Genomic DNA, 25,435 nt, shown 5'->3' with positions numbered 1-25,435 from the left:
GACTGCAAACTGCCTCCTGTCCTTCCCCATTGCTGGAAAGCAAAACATTACCAAGTATTGCTCTCTGCTCTCTACCAACCTAGAAAAACACATGCCAGCGAGTTTCTCCGTGTTTAACATAGGTTGAGCATAAAGGTTTGAAGGGTGTAAGGAAGGATACGAAAGGAAAGGACAAAATGGAATGAAACAGAAATGAAGACAGAAATTTTATTCCAGTGCTCACCCTGGTTGAAGAGAAATGGTTGCCCTGCTAATAACACGCACTCCTTGTAAAATAACTCTATTTGAGCTCAGATACAGGAGAGGGAGCTTATCTGACACTGTGGTGTCAAGAGCACAGCATTCAAATCTTTTATCACAGACGCTCACAAACAGGATATGATATATAAAACCATCGTATTCAGCATATATATGTACAATGTTGAGTACTGAACAGATACAGTATATAAAACGATACAGTTGGGTTGTACAGTATGTGAAGAGAATAAGTACATACTGTACTGTATTGAACTATTGTTGCAATTTTGGATGTAATTTGTATTCTAGCTACATGCTAATAAGATACAGTAGGTAGAGGAGATTCAGTCTAAAAAGAATATTAAGGCCATGAAGATAAAGAAAAATAATTTACTGATTATATTTGAGATAGAACATGAAAAGAAATTTGAAATAATGTGACTTAAAGTAATTTTTTCTAGCCCAGAAAAAGTTCTTTAAAAATTGTCTATGTATTTTACATATGATTTTGTCAACTAGGTATCTGAATTGTTGAAGTTGTTTATACATTTCAACATTTTTATTTCTTCTTAATGTATATATCTACATTGTCATAAAAGATGTATATCAATTTTATTGATATATCAGCATCAAATCTGTTCAGTATAACACAAACTCTTAACCACATTAACTGACAGTCACTTTTTAATTTTAACAACCATCTTTTCTCTCGCAATACAAACTCCATGTCTATAAATGAAACTATCATCAGTATTCTTTGTGGTTTAGAGGCAGAGCTGGGTGTTTGGTGAAGCTTCCCTGTTGACAACACTAATCCACGGTCAGTGGTCCAACACCAACACCGGGCGTCAGTAAAACTTTGTGTATCCGAGGTGTTTGACGTGTGAAGAGATCCAGAAGTAAATCCAGAAGACAGATGTAATTCTTTACTATTGGAGAGAAATTGAATAATTGCTCTCTGTGATTTGGATTTGGGATCTCGGGTGCACCAACACACAGTATATGGACTCACTGTGTGACTCAGTACATAACAATCTTATGTGTGCTGTGCCTTGAAATGCCATTTCCACTCACTCTGAAGAGTCATACAGGCATTCTTCTAAGTTTTCGGTTGGCAATATTCTGAAGCATCTTTCATGGAAAATCGACTTTTACTCCTGTTTACTCAGGCCAATGTGTAAAATTACTGGAGCATTTACCGACTAAAGTACATCTGTGGAAAGGTGATGGAGGAGCAGCTAAAGCCTAGAGCTGTAGCGAGGACTCCAATAGGATTTGTAATGAGTTGTGGATGTTCTGTTTGTGGTTTTCATTTTTGTTATACTTGTAAGTTTGCAGAATATCCCAACAAATTTCTCTGGAAGAGCTGCGAAGATTTAAAGGCAGATTGGGAACCAGGATATTGTTTGCAGTCTTGGTGGAAATAGGCGCTGTCATAAAGTACTCACTGTCCTCAGTTCAACACAAGCCAATCAGCCAGTCTAGTATTAATAGTGTTGGAAATAGGGCTGCCACGATTAGGAGGTGTCACCATGACTCATATTTTGGGTGTACTTTTACAATATTTTCTTTTTAATTCTTCATGTAATCCATGTGCAAGATTTTATTAGGGAAACTTTGACATAAGCTACTCATTATGCCTCTGTTACGTCTAAGCTTCAGACGATGGTCACCAAGACAACCTGAAAGAAAAAGCTGTGAATAGAAACTTTGCAAAGAAATGATAAACATAGAGGAAAATTGGACAGATCACCAGGGTCTTGGCAAGCTGCTGCACATTCTGAATAGACCAAACTCCTACACGCTGCACACTCATAAACAGATTCATTCATTTTATGTTAATCTCTGTTTGTTTGTGTCTGGTGTGGGTGTTGCATGCTTCTCTGTGTGACAGTTTATTTATTAATTTATCCAACATGAATTTTCATTTGTTTCCCCCCATCTTTCTGTTAGAACTTGGTTTATTCCTTATCCTTTATACTGTTAAATATGAAGCTCATGGTTTGCGTTTTTTATATGCTCATGTCCAAACTTAATCATCTCTTAATATTAGTTCTATCCCTCAGCTACTGCTGTCGACCGAAGCGAGAGGGGGAATGACTGCCAAGCCCATCTCACACCTCCCTGTACTCCCACTTTGATAAGCTAATGTGATTAATTCTCGTCCTTTTTTAAAAATTGCTTCTTTCATAGCATTCTATCCTCTACCTGATGAGCTAATTGATAACACAGGAACACAATTTATTTAATTCATTTATGTTATTTTGCATGCGATGTGCAGCTAATTTATCATACAAACTTTGCAGTTGGTGCTTGGAAGTAATTTGAAATTCAGCTAATATTCAATGTGAGTCCTAAAATATTCACTAATAAGACTTACAATGAGAATTAGGAAAACTCACCCAATTACAGAGCAAAATACAATTTGAATAAAAGTGCTGCAAGGACATATTTCATTAAATTTTAAACATTCAATATGGAGGCAATTTCTGATTAAAATCAAGCCACAGGATTACAACTGCTTGCAAAAATCCATATTGCATATCAAACAGTGGAGTCATGCCTGATTAATGTGCCTATTAAAGGGATGTGACACTTAAGGAAAGAGAGGAAAGTGTTTCATAATACATGTCAGCGTGGTAACACATTGCTGCACTTGTTGGGCATTAGTTTGGTGATTAAACACGTTGTTCAATGTGTATCCATAAAGATAATCATGCATCGTTTTAAACATGGGGATGGTGAAACCTATAGTAATGCTTCTCCCAGAGCTCCTGTTTGTTCTTAGTATACTCGTCACCAGGGACGCTGGGTGTAAGGTGTTTGGAGGGAGGAGCGTGACTTGTATGAGTCAGGCTCTTTCATTTTTTCATGTTGTGTCTTTCTGCATTTCTGGGCTGATGTTTCGCTTGAGGGTTAGCTCGGTTCTTTCCACTTTATTATTTCCTGCACTGAGGAAAGTTGATGAATTTGAATATCTATGAGCTAAGTTTTATGCATGTTTCTTGCTCACTGTAGTGTTTGTGAGGTGAGCACTTCTCTCTGTGCGAGCAGGGGAGCGACACTTTCTTTGCTGTTTCAGATCTCAGTATCTCAGTTTGACGGCGCATGGAAGCCAGGAAGGAGAGAGACAGACAGAGAGAGAGGGAGATTGAGAGATAATGGGGATGGAGGGTGAAAGAAGGCTAACACAGTCTTTAATGAGTTTCATTGGCTCTCGTTGCCTGTTTCTGGGTCAGGGTCCCTTGGATGAGGATGTGGGTGTAAAGAGGACTACGGAGTAGAAAAGTACAGACTAAGCCAAGGTCTACTGAAATAGACTCACAGATTAAAGAGTCATCACCTACGTAAAGACCAAAAGGATGAAAATCTGGACCGGGTCTTTTGTCTTTCTTATGGCAAGAGATGAAAGCTGATTGGAACAACTAATGATCTTGTTGCAGCTTTTTCATAGCATCTGCACAAACACAAACAACTCAGGGAGATAGTTTCCCTTAAATGTCAGGTCACTTGAGGCTTTGTGGCCTCGACTCAATTAGAAACGGAATACGTGTCAAGTAAAGAGTGAAGCCAGTCTTGATGGGCGGGGGTTGGGGGGTACAGCCGTCATCATGCTGGTCTGTGTGTAATTATTTTATTGTCTGGAGCATGTCTTGCAAACTATTCAAGCTGGCTTCGCCAAACATCAAGCTTATATAAATCATGATAATTAGTTTTGCCTTTTGATATATTAGAATAGTCTTCAAAGTTTACTTTCTGTTTTATTCGTGAAAACAACACTGTGAAGGATAGTTTCAAGGTGTTTGAATTATCAGGAGCATGTGAGGCAAACTATATTATATCCAACCATAGTGCACTGATTGTGTCTTTTTATACGTCATCTTCTACGCTAATTTTATTTTGTGCAGTTTACTTGGATAGAGGTGACTCTGATGGATGGTTGTTTTCCCTGTAGCATATTTTGCAAAATGTATCTTCTAGCTTAACTGAATTACACTCCATTGTAAACAGCGGTGCCTTTAAATAAAGTATATTGTCTATTATACAACTGTTGTTTTTTTAATATCCTAATGGTAAGATGATTATAAAGAAGGTTGGCTATATTGTCTTTACCTTATATACAGTAAACACATTACACTCATCAAAGGAATCCCGGGTATATGTTGTACGGTGTCTTGGGTGATGTCAGGGAATGTGTCATCTCCGGATGACTCGGGTTCTGAAGGTTGTCGTAAATACGGACACACTCAGCACACAGATAAGCCCCCGACCCCTCTGTTGGTGGTGAAGATGTCTCTGGTCATTTTCTGATAGCCTCCCCTTGCCCTTTCATTTCCTACCAATCAACTCCAATGTGTGGCAAGTATGGAGGGAGAGATAGCATTAGAGTGATATCATGGGGCGATATCTGCTCAGATCAGACGTTATTTAGGGCTCCTGAAGCATCAAGAAAGCAACCTCTGTCAGGCAACAAGGCTCCAACGAGTCCACACAGGACTGGGCGGAGGGTAGATAGAAGAACATGGAAGAATTACTGATGGACTGATAGACTCTTTTGTTATATGGACTGTCTGCCGCTCTGTTAATGTTCTCCTGTGCATTGTTCCTGTCTTCCCAACTCCATTTCAGTGTCTCAATCTAAGTCTGACTGTCTGACTCACTTTTAACTGTCTGTCTCGGCTCTGTCTCTCTCCCTCTCTCACCTTCTATTTGCCACTGTATCTCAGTCTTTAATACTTTGCCTTCTTTCTTTCTCTCTTGTGAATAATTGATGTCTACCGGTTCGATGGTAAGAATAGAACAGTTCTCGAGGTGACAAATGGGGTGGCGAATTGGCTTCATCCTCCTCTCTTCAAAGAGTTTGAAAGTTAGCTGTGCTTGCTTGTGGGTGCACTTACCCATATATTTGTGTACTCTCAATGTTTTGTGAACATTTATTTGTATTTGTGTGCAAGCAAATGCAGGCACTCTTGCAGTTGTGTGTGTGTGTGTGTGTGTGTGTGTGATTCAAGACACAGAGATGAAAGGGAGTTGTAATTACAGGGAACCATATCTGTCTACTGCAGAAGTATCCGAGGAATGGCACAAACTGGGCCAGAAGCCTGAGGTCATTAGATCTGCTGCATGTGTAAGCTAGTGCTAATGCTAGTGTGTGTATCTGCGTGCGTGAGTGTGTGTGTGTGTGTGTGTGTGTGTGTGTGCCTGTGTTTGAGGGAGTGTGAGACAAAGGCAAAGAGCAAGAAAGAAAATGGGAGACGAAGAGAGATCAGCTTATAACTTCAGTTCCTCAGAGTCAACCTCTGAACCCTGCTTCTCATTATTGGCTGTGTCTCTCCCTCATTTCTCTGCAGTAGCTCATTGTGGTTAGACCGAGTGAGGCGCAATTTCTCTAAATCCATGCAGTCTTATTGCCTGAGAGGAATCCCAGAATTTCCTGCACTCTAAAATACACTTGTGTAAACATTCCAAAATCTCAAATGATAGGGATTTCACTGTGTGCTGTGCAAATGGATAATCCCATGCAAAGACTGTGGTTATAATACATTGTCCCACTGTCTACTTTCCTTTCTGTTGCAACCCATGATTTGTCTCTCTTCTCTTTCTCTTCTTGGACTCTGCTCCTTTTCCCAACATCTCCCTACCTTCGTCTTTCCTTTCATCCCTTCCCCCCTCCCTCCTTCAGTTCCTCTGACTAAATCCTGTTGTCATCTCTTTCCTCACAGTCGATGATGACTTCATTGGCCTTGGCGATCTGCCGGAAACCTTTCCTTCAGACCCCCCGGAGCCGTTGCCCGTGTTTTTGATGGAACCTGAAGAGGCCTACATAGTCAAGAACAAGCCGGTCAACCTCTACTGCAAGGCCACTCCAGCCACCCAGATCTATTTCAAATGCAACAGCGAGTGGGTTCACCAGAAGGAGCACACTGTGGAGGAGCGGGTTGACGAAAACTCTGGTCAGTGAACACATCACCCACACACATTCAAGTGTGCCAAAAGTCAAATCCAATTTAGTTAAATTTGGTGACATTTTTTTAATCAATATAATAAAACTTCAATGTGGAATCTTTCTGGGAACTATTTAGCTTCGATTTAAATCACTCTCTGCTAATATACAGTCTTTCTAACACAAATAGATATCCTAGTAAAAGTTTTCCGGGCTAAAACACCAACACACACACACACACACACACACACACACACACACACACACACACACACACACACACACACACACACACAAATATGAACACTGCTTTTTCAAATAATATTATTGGACGACATAGTGGTGCAGTGGTCAAGAAGTTTCCAGGTTCTGTGCGGAGTTGGTATCTTCTCCATGTGTCGATTATGAATACTATGGTCGTCTCTTCGAAAAGAATGTATGTATGGATAATGGCTTTAACTAACTGTTTATGCCAACAATAACAGTAGCCTTTGCACAACAGTGTTTTGAGTGATGAAAAAGTTTGGTTGTGTATGATCGAAATATCAGAAACAAAATTCGACTGCAGACATTTGTTCTAATACAGTATGCCCTCGTGCATTTGCGATCAAAACTCGCAACTTCACCTCATGGCGGATTTTTGGTAGGCAGTCACGTTGTACCGTTTGCACATTCTATTTGCTGACGGCAAATAGTGCGCTATGTTCACTGAGTATTGGACGTTCGTGAGACACAAAAGTGCTTTAAAAAGGTAATACAGATAGAAGGTGGTTTAATATCAGTATGGGGAGGGTTCAAAAACGTTTAAATTACCGTAAATAATAAGATAAATAGTTTGTCGCTATATCGTGGAATACATTATTCACATGTGGTTCCTGGAACACATTAACCGCGAGTAACGAGGACACACTGTATTAGTAACATTATATCAAACGTTAGGGCTAGTTTGTATTCCATCTATGTAGCGAAACAGATTGGTCCATATCAAACATTGTGGCAGGGAACCCTCAGAATTTACAATAAACGTGGCTACAGTAACCCGTATAGAGACAGTATTTAAAGCTATGCCGTGTACATATAGTCCATTATAGCAAAAATTTGTGCTGCAGTGGATGCATCTCTCTCTCTCTCTCGCTCTCTCGCTCTCTCTCTCTCTCTCTCTGCAGAAGTATTACTAAGATTAATTTTTTGCTTGCGAAAGTTGTTGAAGAATAGACCAACCAAAATGAAAACAGTGATGCATGAGTTGTAAAACACAAATGCATATCCTATACCTAAGGAGCAAAATTCATCAATCAGGAAATGATTGCTCTTATACAATTGATTTAAATTCTTCTGCCTGCATCCTATATCATCTGTTCTCACTCTGCATGGCCTGACATACATATTCCCACATAGTGTAATTCCAATAACAAATTGGTAGCATCATCGTATTTTACTGGAGGTAGAATATACATGTAAATGTCGAGTGTAAGCATGCACACATACAGTCTTGACTGTATCTTTGCAGAATCTCTCCCTTTGTTTTGTCCTTTCTATTTTGCCATTGTGTGTGTCCTTTTGTGTGGTTGTGTCCTTGTGTGCATGTGGTTATGTACATGTTTCCAAGAATGTAGAGGACTTAAAGGTAGTGAAGATCCTGCAGGGTTGTTTTCAACAGAATTTAGCCCCCAAAGGCAGCCGAGCCATTACACAGAACAGCTCAGCGATGATTGGCTGCGTTCAGCTGCTGTATTGTAAATTGAGTTCTTTCTGTCGCCCACAGGTACCAATCACATCGCATTTACCCTTTTCATTCTGCTTTTTTTTTTTGTTGCTACACACAAGCCTACATACTAACACACAGACACACTCACAGCTGCTCCTTCACTTAAATGTGAATGTCTAACCACTGACATATTGGACCACTAAGCTCTTGTATTTTTTTAATCTGTGGCAGTAAATATAAATGCCTATCAAGTTCTGTTTTACTAATCAATGCAAAAATGTAGCTTTTTTGAAGAAAAGGTCCAAGACGCAGAAGCACACAAGAATGTGTTGCAGTGGGTTTAAGCAAAAAAAGACTATAAAAGCATCAGATACAACCTGAATCCCAGCCTGAAATCTTTTGATTTTGACCTGGTGTACAGATCTGAGGATGTGTTTCAAAGTGATGATTATAAAAAAGAAGAGGTTGAAGGTGGCGCTGGCTCTTAGCCTCTGTGTCAGAAGGTTTTTTCGCTAAAAGCATCAACATGGAAAACAACCCACACATCGCACACGCAGCCATTCTCCACAACCGTATCCACCGGCTATTTACCGCACAGATATTCATTTATGCTCTTGCATGAGACCCCCCCCCCCTCCAAACCTACACACACACACACACACACACACACACACACACACACACACACACACACACACACACACACACACACACACACACACACACACACACACACACACACACACACACACACACACACACAGCCCAGTGGATCTGTGTAGCTGCTCTCAGCCCACTCCGTTGCTCTCTGATTTCCCCAGATTGACAAAAACGGAGCACTGATAGAAACTGACCAGCCTGATCGATACCACTGACTCTGTAGCTCGAAGGAATTGGATCTCTCCTTCTTTGCCCTCCTCTCCCTCTACCCCGTGTTTCTGTTTTTATCTCTCGCCCTCTTTCCTTCTCGTGCTGGCAGGAACTCATCGTATGAAAATAACATGAAATGCGAGATAATGAGGTTAAGATCTGCAAATGTTTGTTAGGTGCTGCATCCGTTATAACTCTCTCCAGATACCTGTTAAAATAGCGGAGGTGCTGTTGATTAATGCACACACAAACAAACACATACTCACACACAGACAGAAGCACACACCACAAGTATTGCATGTTTTTTGAATTTGAAATAAAGTAGTAGTTTTCAAAGGCTTGATATTTTTGTCAACTTTGAACCTCGAAAAAACATTTGACTTTATTCGAAAAAATATTTACACCCGTTGGAAGTTATCCTGTTTTACTGTTTTACAACACTGAATCACAAATCCAATTTGTCTTTCCCAACTGAAAAAGTTCCTTTAATGTTAAAGTGGAAACAGAACTCGGCAAAGAGAGTCACTTGTATCTCAATATTTGACTGGTAGTGAGTCAGTGCTGTTGGGAAACAGTCCATATGTGCAACCCCAGCACTGCACAGTCTTCAAGGTACTTATCCAATTTATACTTTAAATGAATCACTTTGTAGAGACCTGTTTTCACTTAGAAGGGTTTTTCTATTTATCAGTGTCTACCTTGATTTAGTGCTGTTACACAGAAAAACACAGACATCGATTCAGGCCAAATTCGCCGTGTCACTTTGGTGGAGGTAAGAATGAAAAAGGGGCGCGAAAAAGCAAAGTTTGATGGCATTTTTTATGAATCGCCTTCCCCATGGATGATGATTTACTACAGCTTTATAAATGTGAGGCCATCACCTGAGGACTGCACCATTTACCTCCTGGTACAAGAGGAGGTTACTCCTCTCTGAGCAAAAGGAGCATTGATCTGAGCAAACGAGCAGCAAATTAATTAGAAGTAGGTTGAGCTGATCTAATATACACTGGAGACAACTTGTCACTCACTGAGATATGAGGTAGAGGATCAAACAGGAGAGTTTTTCATCTGACCAGATAATCAGAGCACTTACCTCCTCCATCTTCCTTCAGTTCTCCTTCAGTGACCAATGCCTCCTCTTCTGCTCGACTGCTCCGATCAATAACGTTAGTCAGTGCTAATACTAAGGAACGAGGCTAGCTCGCTTTAATGACTACGTTAATAATGAATCATCTCCAGTGAGGTTCCCTGCTTAAACCAGTTATTAATAGGGAGTCTTCTTTTTCTTCTCCTTTCGGCTTTTCCCTTCAGGGGTCGCCACAGTGAATCAGTTGCCTCCATCTAACCCTGTCTTCAGCATCCTCTTCTCTTGCACCAACTACCTTCATGTCCTCTTTCACTACATCCGTAAACCTCCTCTTTGGTCTTCCTCTAGGCCTCCTGCCTGGCAGTTCAAAACTCAGCATCCTTCTACCAATATATTCACTATCTCTCCTCTGGACATGTCCAAACTATCTCAGTCTGGCCTCTCTGACTTTATCTCCCAAAACCTCTAACATGTGCTGTCCCTCTGATGTACTCATTCCTGATCCTATCCTTCCTGGTCACTCCCAGAGAGAACCTCAGCATCTTCATCTCTGCTACCAGCTCTTTCTCCTGTCTTTTCTTCAGTGACACTGTCTCTAGACCAAACAACATCGCTGGCCTCACCACAGTTTTGTACACCTTTCCTTTCATTTTAGCTGAAACTCTTTTATCACACATCACAGCTGACACTTTTCTCCAACCGTTCCATCCTGCCTGTACACACTATTAGAGAATAATTTCTACCACAAATGACTTCATGGAAGGGTGTGAAGTAGCTCTGCATTACATCATTGCTTGACGCAGGTCCGTTTTGCTTTGCCCCTCTTGATTGTAAGTTGTTTTGTCGTGTTGGTTGTAATTCTATAGTGTGTTTAAAAGATCCTAGATGAGCACACACACACACACACACACACACACACACACCTACACACACACCTACACACACACACACACCTACACACACACACACACCTACACACCTACACACACACACACACACCTACACACACACACACACACACCTACACACACACACACACACACACACACATGCACAATATCGAGTTACCGGATGAGGTCAGCAGGCTGAGTTCAGAACCCTTCTCATCCACTGGAGTGATCCTCATTTGCATCAAGTGCAACACGTCAGGAGGAGTTTATCCCGCTTTAGTAATACCCATGAAGTCATGGTTAACTCTTAATGTAGACTTCAGCCAGTCATCACCACCACTTTACGCTATCACACGGAGCGGAGTGCTTATTCTAACAGCATCACGCCCATAAAAACTCCTTCAGAAAAACTCTGGAGTGCAGGCAGGAGAAATTAACCGATTCTGGCATGTGTTTTTAACCCTGAGAGAATTCACATTACTCATTGTTTCCGCTATTGATATTCTCAAATTCATCATATCTATCCTTGACATTTTCAATTGGAGAATACACAGCCTCTTAGACCAACAATTTAGCATAAAATGTAGACAGCCACCCCTGGACACACAGAAGCACACAGAACAGCGCTGTTCATCTGCCCGTCGGTACACTCCGTAAATTTTACATGAGCGCTAAGCTGGTGTGTGGGATGGAACTTGGTGTATGTGCCAGAACATGAAGTATGTGTGAAAGTACTGAACCTGAAGCAAAATGGCATGTTCATTTTATAGTTACCAGGTCCTTTTTGCATTTTTCATTCAGCTAGATATTCAGATACCTACAATATAAACCGACTCAGTCTGAAGAGTGGACTGCAAGTAAAGACTCTGATTGTTTGCAAACCCATATGGGTATGCATAAATAAGTACTCAGGTACCACCATCTAATGTAGTCACACATTGGTAAAGGTAGATATTCAGTTGTCTACTAGTGACTCTACTGTCACTGACTCTATCCTGCCACATTGTATTTAACATAATAAAAACCATCTGCATACAAACTAATCTAATTGAAATAAAAGGTCCAGCAATATTAATAATCCTATCTGAAATTGGATTATTTTGTAGAGAGAATTTTTAATTCAATCACTGTGACTGAGCATATGGAGTGCATACTACAATGATTGATTGATTTTCTTTTTAAATTTCCCAATAATTGGAAAAAGGTCAGTTCACACTGGTACATTTTATCTATATGGTTAAGGAAGTAGTGTTTCATAGTGTTATGGATTGTGTCCCAGGCAAAGATTAGTTAGATTTAGTTTAACTGGTTATATCAGCATTAACATGAGTCAATGATCTGTTGCACAGCACATGATAAATGATTCTCAGCAATATGTGGCATCTCTTTAAGCCCGTTTATATTGTTTCATTGGTAATAAATATAATGACAACCAGAGGAGATTGTGATGACATATGTAGGTAATACATAAAAAGCAGCAAATGCGAAGATACCTATGATGGTCTGTGAGATCATGAGGTATGCTGACATGAGAGGTTTTTTTCATCTTATTACTTTATTTCATCTTTGTTGTTTCTTTACACTTCTCCTGTCTTACTTGAGTTCTAGCTAAACCCCCCCCCCACCACCACCACCACCACCATTTGAAGTGGTGCTGCTCATGTTTCACCTGTTTGATCCGTATTTGCATGCTCTCTGAAAACTTACCAAAACACATATGAAATGAAAGCAGATGTGTGGAAAGCTAACTCCATATCCGTATCCGTCTTTAATGCAGGGTACGAAAGGCTCTTTGGTAAGAAGAAAGAAATAATGCAATGGGTAAATAATCAGTGTGCAGCTCCACCAAAGGTTTAATTTGCTGTGGTCAGAATCACAGACTTAAAGTTGACATGAATCACAATTAATAGTAGTCAATCTTGCTATAGTTGTGGTATGATGAAAATGTGCTCCAACACTTCCTAATGTATATAGTATAGTATAATAGATCTAATAGACCACAATCACATCTACTGCAGAGAAACTATCATTATTATGCAGAAAACTCTTAATCATAAATAATTTTTTGTTTAATTCAAGAGAATTGAATAGCTGGCTAACAATCCTAGAACAACAAAAATAACCCCCTTAGTTGAAAAACTGCCCCTACCTTTGCACAAGTTTACTGCTACTACTTAGTCCATTTGAGCACCCATCAACATCATTAATCCTTTTATTTGCGATGCACTCTGTCACCCTCTTAATTTGCATCTTGTCAGGAAGCAGCAGTGCCACCATTCTTTTTGAATTAACAGGCAACAAAGGGCACAAAGGACAGAGGGCTGGAGATGTCAGAGATAATTTGATATTTAAACATTTTAAAAAGACCTTTTAATGTGCAGTAGACATAATTTGCGACCTATCTGTTCATATACGCAGTCTGTTCAATGATTGACAAAGCTTTGTAATACAAGAAATGTGAAAAAGAAATTGCAGCATTTGGTCGTTTTGTGGGAAGACTATATAATTATGGACAAAAATGCTCACTGCGAGAAAAGTTTGCATAGTTCAGCTTTGAAATGGATGCAGCACAGCTACATCAGCAAACTCCCACTTTCTGTCACTCTGTCAGTTAACAATGAAAAACTGCTCCGGAACAAGTCATCAACAAAACTGGATAACTAAAGAGTGGAGGAAAAGCTGCCAAGTCAGACAAATAGTTGTCTGTAATGATGACAGGATCGGAATTTGTCAGAGAAACAACACAAATCTCTTGGTGCAAATGGTACAAGTTAATCATTGTGGTGTAAAAATACATGAACCCAAACTAACCTTTATTTTTTTCCAAACACTTTGGTTCACACACTGACATTTCTGACCAACATGGCTGTTCCAGTCAAAAAAGAAGTTGGATGCATGATGCACACATCTAAACTTAATGTTGCAGAATGAGAATAAATTTATAACTCGAGTACTTTTCTTCTATTAGCTCTGTGGCTCACATTACTCAGGATATGCAGGCTTTGAAAGTGTTAATTATCTTTGTGATGCCACAATTGTTCTCACAATTACCCGACTCAGTCAAAAGAGAATGATGGATTTAGCTGGAACAAAGCACAATACTGGATGGGAAGAATGTGTCACCTCCAGGAGTACTCATGCATCACATAGGTCATACACAAACAAGAGTACATGCTGTCACATGCAGACGTATACAGACGTAAATATGTACATAGAGGTAGCTTAATCTGCTTTAGAGGGCCAGCTGTGGGTACAGGCATTTGTTTTGGGGCTGATTTGTTTGTTTGGGTCCTGGCACCCCAGATGAGCGGTAATCAGAGGAGTTAGCAAATAGGATTGTGTTAGCCATGACGCTGAGAATCCTCCCCCACAGGGCCCGGGCCCAAACAGCTCAGCGTTCTGGATCTATCACTGCCAGACTGACAAACACACACACACACACACACACACACACACACACACACACACACACACACACACACACACACACACACACACACACACACACACACACACACACACACACACACACACACACACACACACACACACACACACACACACACACACACACACACACACACACACACACACACACACACACACACACACACACACACACACACAGATACCCAGTGTCTAAGCATGTGACAGTGTGTCGGAATCAGAACACAAAGAATTTGATTCTGATTTCCACATTGAACACAAAGTCCTCTATGTTTCCTGTTTCCTGTACTTATACTTTCTTACCTTATCTCTTTTCCCTCATTCTTCCTCTTTTTATTTACTTCTCTTATGTCCATGTCTTCCTGTCTTCATCAACCTCTCTTTTCATCCGTCCTTACAGGCCTGGTGGTGAGAGAGGCCAGCATAGAGATCACCCGGCAACAGGTGGAGGAGCTATTCGGCCCGGAGGACTTCTGGTGTCAGTGTGTGGCGTGGAGCTCCGCAGGGACCACCAAGAGTCGTAAAGCCCATGTCCGAATCGCCTGTGAGTTTCCTCGCCATGCTCCTCAGATTACTACTTTATCATTGGTCTTTATTGTTGTTTTTTATGATAGATTCTTAGATTCTGGAGAAAGAGGCATTGAAAAAACATTTGTCTAACATCGGACTCAGTTGTCCCTAAGAACTTAAATTAAGAGTAAAGTTTCTGAAATGGTCTCGTGTCTACAGGACTGGTGAAAGATTACAAAGAGAAACTATTCCTGCAATAAATGTATGTACCGTGGATACACAACAGATATGTCAGAACATATGTCTGTGTAGGTGGTTCTCGTTTGGTTTCTGCCTGTGTGTTTGTCCTCCTACTGCAAAGCCGAACACAATTGCAGAGAAACATTCTGTTCCCTTTTAACTTAGGGCTCATTTTAACTGTTCAATGAATCTGAAGTGCTATCTCAAAAAGTAATGAAATCCCAGATGACTCGATGAGGAAAGCAGAATTGTGCGAGTATAGCTGTGACATCAAGGCGATGCTTCTGCAACACAACACATTACATAACAAAGCTGCTGAGGCTTTCTACCTGAAGGGCTGAGTTTTAGCAGCTCGATAATAACTTTCAGCTCCTCTCAAAGTCATTTCAAGACTAGGAGACCGACACATTCTGCTCAGCTCCCTCCTTCACTTCTGGCGAACACACAATGCAATGCGCACTTGCTCTCCATATTGCACTCTGAATCAAATACAATGCGCTCTCGTTCTTTGCGGTCAGTGTGTTCCAGGGACCACACGCGATTAAAAAATTCCGCGATCGAGCGACAAACTTATTAACTTATCTTATTAATTACGGTAATTTAAACTTTTATAAATATTCCCAAAAAAGTCGCAAGTGTTAATGTGCGAGGGTGCACTGTATTATTACTATTGCTGCTGGATTCCTTGACGTCATCGTTTGATAATAGCAGCTTATTACAAAAGGATTCTCTTTTCAATATAACAAGATGTACACACAGTATGAAGTAAAAAATATACGGTTCTTTTACTAAATCTGCTCCATTTAAAGGCTCTTAAAAATCATTTACCTGCCTCTGCCGATTTTTATCTCTTAAAATCCTAATTCTCTTTCCCTGCATTTCCTTCCCTTACGTGTCTCCCCTGTTTTCTGTACATGTTCGCTCGGAATTCAGTGTATGTGAGCTTCAACCAGCAGTAGATGTTCTCATTACTGCTTCGGTTATACGGGCCTAGTGAATCAGAATCATTTCTCTCAGTCTCCCACAGAGAACACTCCCGCTGCTCCACCTCCTATAATCATCCGTGATGAGCAGCCTTCCAGCACTAACCTATTCCTCAAATCACAGTGGACCCCACTTCCCCTCCCATCATCTTTTCGCTGAATGGATTAGCTCCTCTTCTGGGCTCTCTCTTCCAGACTTCTTGTCAAAGCCAGACTCCATCCTGTTAGACTAATGGAAACTGGGCTTGTTGTCTCCTCTTCCACAACCTAAACATATACAGTTTAATCAGACAGTGAGCCAGAGCCAGCCTGGCGCGTTAAGAGGCTTTTTCAGGCATGAAAAAAAAAGGATGTTCAGCCTAAAAGTATTGTCAAGAGTTTTGATTGGCTGCTATATGGGGATGCAGGGAAAACTTGAAAAATTGTTGCACAGGCATAAATTAGGAGGGTAGTGTTTGCGGAGAAAGCTAGAAATTAATTTTCTTGTTTGTGGTTTTGCAATTTCTTGAGTGTAATGCAATACATACGACCTCAGATTTGATTTCTAGTGACTTTACTCCTAATTAGATGGCTTTATTCCTAATTAAAACTTGCACCAATACTTAAGGATTTACTCAGCATGGGGAAAAAACTTTTGAAGAGAATTTGGCGTGACAAGTAGCCAAATAAAACCACTTTAGGTAATGGTTGTCATATGTATATCTGTCTGAGGGCAATCAAGGCCAGAAGTGTTTTCTGTGAAGGGAATGGTGTTACTACCACAGGAATGTAAACTCAGCTGGTCCCACACCCTTCAGTGTCCCACAATACCTTTCAAAGACGAAGAGAGGAGAAACTCCACAGGGGAAACATAATTTACATTTAAAATCTAAAGTCCGTAACGATTACTTGACTGCTACTTGCTGTGTTTCATGAAGTATTGGCAAAAGTTTGAAAATCAGGATGAAGAATAATACAGGTGTCATGTCTTTAATTTTATAATATGCCGTAGTTGATATGCCACAAGATGTCTGAGTAATACAAGCATGAATATTTCAGATGAACTCTGAGCTGTTTCATTAATACTTATTATTATAACTAATTGTAATTCAGGCTGCTTTGTGATTTTTCCGTTCTGTTCTGCTTGGTAGCCTCTGGTTTTCGACCAAAATAATTGTGGATGGAAACAAAAGTTCTCCATAATTGTACTTTCTTCTATTGAAAAAAATGTTGAAGCAGACCTTCCTTTGATTTCTGGAGACAACCATCAGCAAGTTCTAAGTATTACTGTCCATTGTAAACCAGCAGATACCATTCTGAAATAGCCTTAATTGAGCAGCCAGCATTATCTTATTGATACATATTTCAATTATTTGATACACCCCTTTTGATATTTTTATGTTTTTCAGCTTAATAAAAACCATAAAATATTCTTAAAATAATAACAAAATATTCCTGGATTGAAATCAGTTACTTACAAGTTTACATCATTGTACGTTTCAAATGAGTTAAATAGTAGTTGGGCCTGAAACACAACAACGTTAGATTTTGGGTTCTTCCTCCATGACTTCCAGAGTAAATACAGATGTTACTGACTTTCACGACTTGTACACTGTACTGATATGTATTGGTACGTCAATTTTGTTACGCAACCAAAGTATCCAATAAAGATGTGCATGCTCTCCTGTAACTTTATATGGAGAAGTTAATTAAATGTATTTTATTGTACGTACAACAGTGCAGGAAAAGATGTGCATGATTCTCACCTCACCTTTCATAATGTGACTACCTTTCATCTCTTGGAGGCATAGTAAACTCAGATCCAGCTCTGTGTAGTACTCGTAAAATCAGATATTGAACAAGAACAGAATGGTTCCTACAACTTCAAACTACAGAGGCATTCTGGGACATTTGTTTTGCTTCCTTGCCTTTCCTCTCCTGCCCTTTGCTTTCTATTCTGCATTTAGAAAAACTGTTTGCCCTTGGATCAAATTCCATAAAGCACCATCCCAGAACATTTGCCTCTGGCCATTCTCTCATTTAATTTCATAACATATTTTTATGAAAATTGCTCTCAATTCAACACTTACCCCTTCAGTTTTTGTAACACATAGAAATATGTGAAGTTATGGTACATTCCCCCAAAGACATGCATATGTTTGAGTTGAATCGGGAGAAAAGCTATTTTTTGTATGAAACTTAAAATGACTCTAGGTATTCTTAAGAGTTTCTGGATATAGCCTGATCATATATTCTGTAATAAGAACATGATATACTACCTCCTGAAGGACAAATGAAGCCCTGAAGCTGAACAGTGAAATTTCCTTGTTCCAAAATGATGTCTCCTTGTATAAAAGTTTGTCAGCAGAAAGAAGGCAAATCATGAAATCTGTAAATTGAACCTGCACCTTGACCAGGATTTAGGGATGTCTGGTTTTATGGCAGATGATGATCCCTATAAAAAATAAAAGCCCTATACTTCTATTTATCTTCATGCTTCAATCTCACCAGACATTTAGGAACATATATTTATTTTGACAAATGTGACTATATGCCTATATTTCTACAGCCATTATACCCTTGAGCAATAAACTTAGCACTCTCTGCTTTGAATTGTGAAGTACAAGTTGTGTCAATTCTGCTGTTTCTTTCATTTATAGCAAATAGTCACATTTCAGATGGAGTTTTTTATAATAGCACCCATGTCCACACATGAACTGTATTCTGTGAAGAAGAATGACCACATCTTTTCTACAAACCGACTTACTCAACCAGGGTCATTTCTGGGTTTGTTTCCATGGACACCATGGGTGCAGTTAGGAAAAAACACAAATATAGTGTTTGAAATATACTCAGCAGATGAGATAGACTGGGCTCCTGTTTTGATTAGTCAGGCTGATGAATTGATATGCATGAGATAAGTGTGTCTACACAGCCAACGCCGCCAACTAGTTTCAGAGCACTGATTATTGGGAAATGCTTATTGTGAAGGACTAAACTGTCCCTGGAAAAGCCCTTGATGAATACTGTTAGTCAGGATATCAGTGCCTGCGATGAGCTGGCGTCTCTTCCGGGGTGTACTCCACCTCTCGCCCACAACCAGCTGGGCTAGGCTCCAGCAAAACCGCTGACCCATAACTTGAGACAAACAGCTGAAGATGAGACGGTTACGGTCGTCTCATCTTCAATAATGAATAAATGAATGAATGGTAGTCGGGCAGCAGGTTCTTTTGGGTCTAACAGTGCAGCTATTTAGTTAAAGTGTGCATTCTGTTTCATGTCATTGCCCTCACTAAATTGTAATGTTCCCCCAAGATTAGTGCTACTCTGATCTAATGACAGTAAATTGAATTGAATAGAACCAAGCATAAAGGCTGTGCTAGGTGTTGCTCTGGTTTTATTTATGTTTATGTTGAGATTACCTTGTAAAATCAACCAGCTGCTGCTCCGATGTAGCGGATCAGGAGCTTCAGACCTCTTTGACTGTTGCAGCCCTGCACAGACTGCTGCCGATCCTCAAAGGGTCGCTCTTTCTTCAGATCCACTCCTCTGTGGATTTGGCTGGCCTGGTCTGCTGGCTTGCTGTGCATATACATATACATATACATATACATATACATATGTACATATACATATAATTTGTATTTCACTTCCATATTTCAAGCTCCAACAATAATAACGCTTTAAGTTCTATGTTTTATCCTCTCTGTCCACCTGAACCTACAGTTTAGAAGAGGTGTTTGTCCCAAATAGCGATCAACTCCATTAATTAACTACATTAACAGCTGGTCTGAATTTGAGGCAGGCTCTTATTACTTTCGATATGTATTAAGAGAGAACTCAGTACAAAACTTTAAATTACTACACTCGGCTCTTAACACTACTGCAACACTATGATTTCAAATTGAAAGCTTCTTTCAGTTATGTTTGATAAATATTTTATTGTGAAATATGTGCATGAAGTGGATCAGACTGAACAAACTAAATGCCATAATTTAATCACTACCTAGTTTATTGATTTACCTCATTGTAGTTGTTCCCAACAAAAGTAATCAGAACTTCAGTTATTTAATCTTGGTATGTTTAACTGTTATTTACAGCATAGTCGGATATTTAAGTGATAAGATTCATGAGCAAAATCAAACCTCAAAAGATCAATATTACCGTTAATAAACAGTAATAAGTTAGAATTGTTTCTCAATTGACTTACCTGGTTAAGTAAAGGTTCAATGAATAAATAAAACAGTTAATCATACTTTTATTACATGAAACTGTTTTGAGTTAATTTGAGTTCATGTTATCCATTCCACATCGCATGCGCCTTCATTCTGAGGGAGCGGAGGCACGTGACTGATCATGATATTTTATTCTTGAGGCATGAGTTCATGCATCATATACATGATTTATGAAATTAAATGACGGGCGAAGGATTACAAGAGAGGTTCTGAATGTCAGTTTTCAGCTATTTTTGGATAATTGCCCAGCCTTACTTTGTGAGCATCCTCGGTTGTGTTTATTTGTGGCAGAGTTGAGGTATTAGGTTCATTTCAGGTTTCTTGCAGACTGTGTAATAGAGGTACAGTTTGTGCACGTTACTTTAAGTATAAACTCGAATGTATGTGGCATTGTTTTAAAGGAAGGACAGGAGGGATCTAAGCGGCTACTACTTTGGATGAAACGTGTCAGACAAAAAGCTAAAGAATGTGTCAGCCAGAAATATTGCAAGTGGAAACGGTATCAGTGGAGTTTGGAAGTTTTATTGTAGATTTGATGCTTCAGTAGCGCCAAGAAACAACCATTATACCCCAATAAGTCTGTAATAAGTGGTGTGACACTTCCAGTAAGACACTTCCAGTAATCCACCTCTGTCAGCTCCACGATCCTTACAGTACACGACTCTATCAGCTCTCTCATACCCCAATATTATTGGTTTGTCAGTGGAGAGTGAGCGATCTGTTTTTCCTTATTTTCCTTCCAAACACTTCAGGTGAGTTTATCTCATGTCCTGAGGTAAGTTTGAATCTCATTTCTGACTTTTCAGTGCTCATGGATGTTGATGGCCTTTCCCGAGAGGCAATTAAAATCGTTGGGGTCCACTTTTGAATCTCATATTGTAATAGTTAATGTTCCATATTTGATTGCATCAACGTCTAATATTGGACATTGCTTCTGTCTGTTCATTGTAGACTTGAGGAAGACGTTTGATCAGGAACCTCTTGGAAAGGAAGTGTCTCTTGAACAGGAAGTGTTGCTTCAATGTCGTCCACCTGAAGGCATCCCAGCTGCTGAGGTAAGACTGAAAAGATGTTTCGCTCAGATGTTTCATTCTTTTTCCACGGCTTTGAACTCTTCTCATTTCAGAAGTTGTATTGAATGAGGTTGAATAAATGTGACACAGCCAGGCACACCGATAAGGGCATTTTTCCACTGCTGCTTGGGTTTTATATATTTAGAAGCTTTGTGAGATGTTCTACATCAATCATGAAGTCATAGCATTTATTTTTTTTCAGAGGATAGAAAATTGTAATTGCCTGCTCTGGTGGGGTGAGGTTGTGTCCCGGTGTTACCTTAGAGCTACAATTACGCCCCCCCAACCCCCCTTTCTACAGTAGGGTACTGTTATAGCCGCATTTGAAAAGGCTAAGTTGAGAATACAGGAACATAAATAGAGGGTGAAAAGATGGTTTATTTGTTCACATGCGTGTGTACGCATGTGTGTGTGTGTGCTTAAACTTTGTGGTTTGTGGTTTTTTTTTTGTTTTTGTTTTTTTTTTAGTTTGGGGTGTGTTGGAACTGAACTCTTAAAGGCTTGTGATTGACCTGGAAAAGCCGAGTTAAGTGGGTGGAACTGCGCAGTACTTTATCCCCCTGAAAGTCCTGACAGGCTAAAAGGACTAAAGTTTGGGACTGACACTCCACAGACTCACCTTATATAATCCAGGCTTCAATCTGATAGTGTTGCTGTAGCAGCAATATGGTATTGTTGATTTCTGCCCGTCTGATGTCTCCCTGTCAATCCTGGATCGGCTCAGTGCAGCGATTAAAGACTCAGTTGGAGTGCAATCACTTTGACATATTGAAGTGCTGTGGCAGATCAAATGTACGGTGAAGGGTAATGGGGAGACTTGTTAACATTGAAAACATTTTGTTTTTCTTGAAAGTGTGACTTTGTGCATGGTCAAGTCCAATCAGTGCTACTTTTGTGCAAAAGCTCGTTGCAGAGCAAATCATCTATTCAGGAGAGGGAAAAAGTCTTAAAGTAGAATGAAGTGTGGCATTTCGAGCTGTTCACCTCTACTGAAAGAAAAAAATATAACAGATTTTTACAATTATCCCTGCCTGTGACATTTTCTGAGCAGGGATTTTTGTGAGAAGTTTTCTCCGTTTGCTTTTCCTCCTGATGATTAAGATGTATTTTACGTGTACAGAAGTTTTTCAGCCACTCTATAGTTACTCTCTCTTACCTCATTGCTACAAAAAAATACATCAATTCCACTCCAAAAGCACTTTTCTTTCCTTTTTTTCTCAACTTAAACACAGCTGCTTCAGTGGGAAGGAGGACATGTCTGAATGCTGTTTTTTCATCTGTGTTTGTCAGACTTTTCTTTTTTTTCCTCACACAAACCACTAGAGAAAACATCTCGGAAAAAGCAGATGGCCCTAAGTCTGGTTATACATGAATCTACAGAAATATGCAACAGCCATTGTGAAGGAAAGGTCTGTCAAATTTCACCCTCCCACCATAGAGTGAGAAAGAACGCAGAGGGAGAAGAACTGTTGAGGTTTTTTTGGGTTTGGATTCAGAGGGTTGTTGTCAGGGTTCCAGTGGGCTGTCAGTGATTCCTTCACTGGTCTTTGCTTAGTGTGGGAGAGCCTGGCAGGATGGATGGCTGTGGCTGAGCCATGAAACCCCTTCTCTCACGGCACTTTTATTCAAACATGTAGAATGCATATGATGGACAGTGCCTCGTTGCTCGGTTGGCTGCAGAGACAGTGTGCTACACTGACTGATTGACAGATGTCACAGGTCTGAGCACCAGCAAGGACATTAACACATCTACACGCTGCAGCACACATGATGACACGCTGGCAGCAAATCAACTTGGAAGAGGAAGTCTATTCGTCCATTGTATGGAGTGAACAGTCTGACGGTGGTTTACCGGTTGGCAGAGCGAGATGACAATGAAGAAAGACACGGTGCTTCCTCTTTTAACGATGAAGTTGAAATTAAAAGTCATGAGAAGAATGTATAGTGTTGCCCCCAGTATTGGCTAGACCTTTTTTTCCAGCTGTTGATAGTATTAATACAATAGTTGACCAGTTTAAAGTTGTCTTTCTTTTTGTTGTTGTTCTGGAGAGTCAAAGTAAGTCAATAAACTCATTTTGCTCTCGTATTACATCGTGTAACTGCGCAATTTGATGATGTAGGACTGTCACTAACATCGATTCATCGCTGATTATTTTTCCGATTGTTCGACTAATCATGAATGTAAAACATACACCTTATCACACCAGCATGAAGCTGCTCTTATATAACCCATCATTAGTTTTCAGGTTGAAGTACTTAAGGTATGTACCAACTACAAACAAAGACAGTTATGATAAGAGTTCATTAAACCTAGCAACAAACAGCAGCTCTACTGATAAGTCAGAGGTTTTCATATTGGTTTACCACAGTAATACATTCTGTGATTCTATTAAAAGGATTTTGGACTTCTGGTGGCTTTTTTGCAGAGACCATTACCCTTGAAAACATTGGATTGAATAATCATTATCACTTCTGTGTTGATGCAGCATTTCTTCACAAGCGAACATATTAAACAGTTTTCATTCTGTATCTCCAAGGTTTTGATATTTTGCATTGAGTCAGATGGTTTGAAGGTCGTCATTTTCACAGATTATTCACACTTCACACATTGATTTCCTGATGCATAGATAGACCCTGAGTTTTGGAATACACACACATACATAAGCACAAATACACACAGAATATAAGCTACAGCGGTTTATTTTGGCTTGCCTCGTCATCATCATCGATGGAACTTTGGTCTTGGCGGACTGAAATACTCCAAGTGAGGTTTTTGAAATAGCAAAAGGATGCAGTCACTGAGCGTCTTGCATGGTCTGAATACATTATGGGCTCACCAGGCTTCCTAAAACTCATTGTTACACACATCCATAGCCATGAATATTTGATATACAGTGTGGACTTTATTGAGAGCAAAAGCAGATTTTTTTTCTGTTCAAGCTTTTCTACGAAAGAGGAGAGACAGTGAGATTTGGCAGAAAATGCGTGGTTTCCATGTTACGCTGGCTTGCTGAGCACTACCCATTGATGGAAGATGGGAACGGAGGACTTTCCATCAGCTCAACAGAGATCCCTCTCTGTGAATACCTCCATGAAGCCCTTTCATGAACATCTGAAGAGCCTCCACAGATGTAACAGTGGGCCACTTTTCATACTGACAAATATGTGACAGGCTCATAAAATGGACTTAAATCTCCTTTGTGAAAGAATGCAGCTTTATTGTTCCTTTCTTTTTTTCTTTGGCAAGGCTCTCCATCTCCACTTCAGAGCACTTGTCACAGCACTGAGGGAAAGACAAGAGTTCAGGGGTGATGCAGCACGGCGAGCTGCTGAGCCTGTTTCCATGGAAGCAGGATTTTAATTCAGGCATCTCTTCAGTCTGCCGGGGTCCTGCCGTGTTATCATGGGTAACGAGTCATTGATGCTCTGCGGGGAAGAGGCCCTGCTGCCATGATTAAGTCCACTGGCTTTACTGAGAATAAAGCCGAGAAGCATAAAGAGCTTTAAATCACATTCTTCATCCAGTGAAATGGGAAAACTAAGATGAATAAAGACAAGTCTGCAAATTCAGGGACAGTAGATTCTTGTTATTTCTTGTTGAGGTATTTGCTCTTTCTTGTTTGAATGTAGCAACGATGACTCTTAGCATCAAGGCTATGTTATGAAATCCAATCCAGTTTCAATGCGTCCATTTAAGGAGATCCAGTTTCTGCCTTTTCCACACGTCACATTGTCATAAATGAAACTGATTACTGTTGATTTTAGGCCCGGTTTCAGTTAATAGGCAAAGTAACGCTTTTGAGGTCACCTTGTCAAGAAAAAGCTGAGTGCTTCCTCACAGTCAAAATGGTGAGTGGTGCAGTTATTAGGGGTGGGGGGGTGGGGGGAGGAATGTGAGGGGAAACATCACTTCTGCACCCAGTAAAACAGGAAGTCCGATTCATTACGATCACCCATGGGTGGGAAAGGTGTCAGGAGGCCAGACCGAAGCCCTGTTGTAAAGCAACCTTCAGGCATTTGACTGTCAATCACAACCGTTTTCCTGTGCAGAGGCTGTGATTTACTCTAATAGCCTAACATGTGTGAGTTCCGCTGTCATCTAGAAGCAACTTTAACTTTTTTAGTACGACACCCAAAAGGTCAGTCCAATTTAACACGTGAAATCTCAGATCTGACGACTTCTGGTGTCTGAGTTCCATCCGACCACCTCTGAGAGGGAGCAAATAGTGATA

The 25,435-nt window shown here is 40.1% G+C and overlaps 1 protein-coding gene across 2 annotated transcripts in view; it reads left to right on the top strand.

Annotated features, from left to right (window-relative positions):
- unc5cb (unc-5 netrin receptor Cb) overlaps positions 1–25,435 on the top strand; it is a 106,749-nt gene that overhangs the window by 54,175 nt on the left and 27,139 nt on the right. For both annotated transcript variants that reach the window (XM_068335397.1, XM_068335396.1), the window contains exons 2-4: positions 5,961–6,191; positions 14,584–14,727; positions 21,082–21,185. In XM_068335397.1, the coding sequence (XP_068191498.1) occupies positions 5,961–6,191; positions 14,584–14,727; positions 21,082–21,185 (479 nt within the window). The remainder of the gene's footprint in view (positions 1–5,960; positions 6,192–14,583; positions 14,728–21,081; positions 21,186–25,435) is intronic.

This window comes from Antennarius striatus, chromosome 15 (genome assembly GCF_040054535.1).
Source record: "Antennarius striatus isolate MH-2024 chromosome 15, ASM4005453v1, whole genome shotgun sequence".
Taxonomy (NCBI): Eukaryota; Metazoa; Chordata; class Actinopteri; order Lophiiformes; family Antennariidae; genus Antennarius; species Antennarius striatus.
The sequence above is the reverse complement of the archived record's forward strand: the minus strand, read 5'-3'. Positions and strand labels throughout refer to the sequence as shown.